The sequence below is a fragment of the Fringilla coelebs genome (genome assembly GCF_963513975.1).
Source record: "Fringilla coelebs genome assembly, chromosome: Z".
Lineage (NCBI taxonomy): Eukaryota > Metazoa > Chordata > Aves > Passeriformes > Fringillidae > Fringilla > Fringilla coelebs.
Window position 1 is genome coordinate 59462055 of NC_140031.1, and position 2027 is coordinate 59464081.

The window sequence follows — 2027 nt, forward strand, 5'->3', positions numbered from 1 at the left end:
TGAAGAATGGGCTTTATTTTCTTATCTCAGACATTGCTTTAATACCACACAAAGAAAACCAGTTGCCACAAGCAGAAATCAGTATTTTATTTATAAATCAGCATATTAGTTAGTGAACAACACTACTGTATTTACTCCTCATAACCATGGCACTGTGCATTTAACTAACCAGTACAGATGAACAGTCTAAAGCTAAACCTGAAGTCTAGAAATGGTTGAGCAGTAGCAAAAGGAGTAACCTGGAATAACAACAGCAAATCTTTAAGAAGATTTCTGTCTCACTTCCAGACACATGACTGGGAGACTACTTAAGAAAGGTACTTGACTTCATAGAAACTTCTTTAGTTGAGAAATATACACGCAGCTTTTAAAATGTAAATGCACTAGGCTTGAGATAAGTATTCTTTGTTACACAAGCATTCAAGATCATGGTAAGTATATAAACAGTAAATGTATTTCGGTACCTTTAAAGTATCAGGCAGCATCTTCTGTAGTTTCTTCTCCCCTATGACACAGAAACACTGTTGAAGCATTTCCTTTTTGTCCCCAATGTAGAAACTGACAGGTTTGAGTGACACAGTGAGATCTAATCCTCCTTCTTCTATATCACTGGGTTGTTCAGCTTCTTCCACTTTTTCTCCAGAGAGTACATTGCATTTTGTTTCCTAAAATCAAGAAAGGCACATTTTCTAGTGAATGAGAGAAGACAGAAAATTACAGCTTCACCTGTGCTCGCAATAATTTTCCCTTCATAAATGCAAGGTACATCTTAACGTGGACTTCTCAAGTTCCAGTGTTTCATATTGCAAGATAATTGCATTACAGAAGCTACGTATTTTATTACTGAAAACATTCTTGTACTAGGAAATTTTTTTAAAGCTTCAGGAAGTGAAAAGTACTACTAAATATTAACTGGGAAATATTATCTGCAAATACTTAGCTAGTGCTTACATATGAAAGCATGCTTTAACACAGAAGAAATCCATCTGATTAGCTGGGCAGTTAAATCATAAAGCTCAACATTTACAGCTGCCCTAAGAGAGAAATTGGCAAACAATCCCATGTGGCAGTCTTCACAGAATTAAAATGGGCTACGTATTAGAAAATACATCCTCCATACATCAGCGGAGGACCTCTAGAATAGAAAAAACTAATTAAACAAACAAACAAACCCAAACAAAAACAAACCCCAAACAAACAAAAAACCCAAAACCAAACCACCAGCCAGAAATATATTTTGTCAGCCTCAGAATTCACTTACGCGTGCATGTCACAACCATTTTTCGCACACCAACACAGCCTTGAGAAGACCCACAAGGCCACAAGTATGAGAACCACGACTGCTCGGGTGATGCCCGAGATTTTACGCCACACCCCGGGAAAACACAGGCCGGTGTTCCCGGGATGCGCGCCATGTCTCGGCCGCCCCCGCCGCTGCCTCTGCCTTTGCTGCCCACCTTCGCGCCGCCCTCCCGGCCGCTCCCTGCAGCCGCGCACCGACCAGCGCGACTGAGCCCGGCCCTTCCCGCAGCCGGCCCACGGCAGGGACCGCAGCCAGGCTCTGCCGCCAGGACGCGGGATCGGGACGCGCCCGGGAAGTCAGAGGCGGCACGGCACCGGCCAGACCCCGCGACTCCGCCCGCGCTACCTCCAGGGCACCGTGGCTGGACTCGGTGCTCCGCCGCTTCCTGTCGCTGCCGTCCGGCCCCGGGGCACCCTCCGGGCAGCAGGAACGCGAGCGGCGCCGCTTCTTCTCCTTGGAAGACTTCCTGCCCGGCATGGCCGCGCCGCGCGCACACCGCGCGCCGCCACCCCTGCGCCGCTTCCGGCGGGAGTCGCGGGCAGCGCCCCCTGCCGGCCCCGCGCTGCGGCCTCCGGCGGGGCCGCGCCCGAGGCTGGAGATGGAGGCGCTGAGAATGTGCGGGGGGATGGCTTGGGGATGGCGAGGCCTGAGTAAAACTGCAGGCACACGCGGGCACGCCACCTGTTTGCACAAGTATCGGTGGTCTAGGGCGTAGAAAACACAT

General features: G+C 49.1%; 1 protein-coding gene across 1 annotated transcript in view; it reads right to left on the reverse strand.

Annotated features, from left to right (window-relative positions):
- Positions 1-1780, reverse strand: part of CAAP1 (caspase activity and apoptosis inhibitor 1) — a gene marked incomplete at its 5' end in the record, with an annotated part of 15174 nt that extends 13394 nt beyond the window's left edge. The window contains 2 exons of the mRNA XM_084224730.1: positions 465-665; positions 1649-1780. Of these exons, the coding sequence (XP_084080856.1) occupies positions 465-665; positions 1649-1780 (333 nt within the window). The remainder of the gene's footprint in view (positions 1-464; positions 666-1648) is intronic.
- Between the last annotated feature and the right edge of the window lie 247 nt (positions 1781-2027).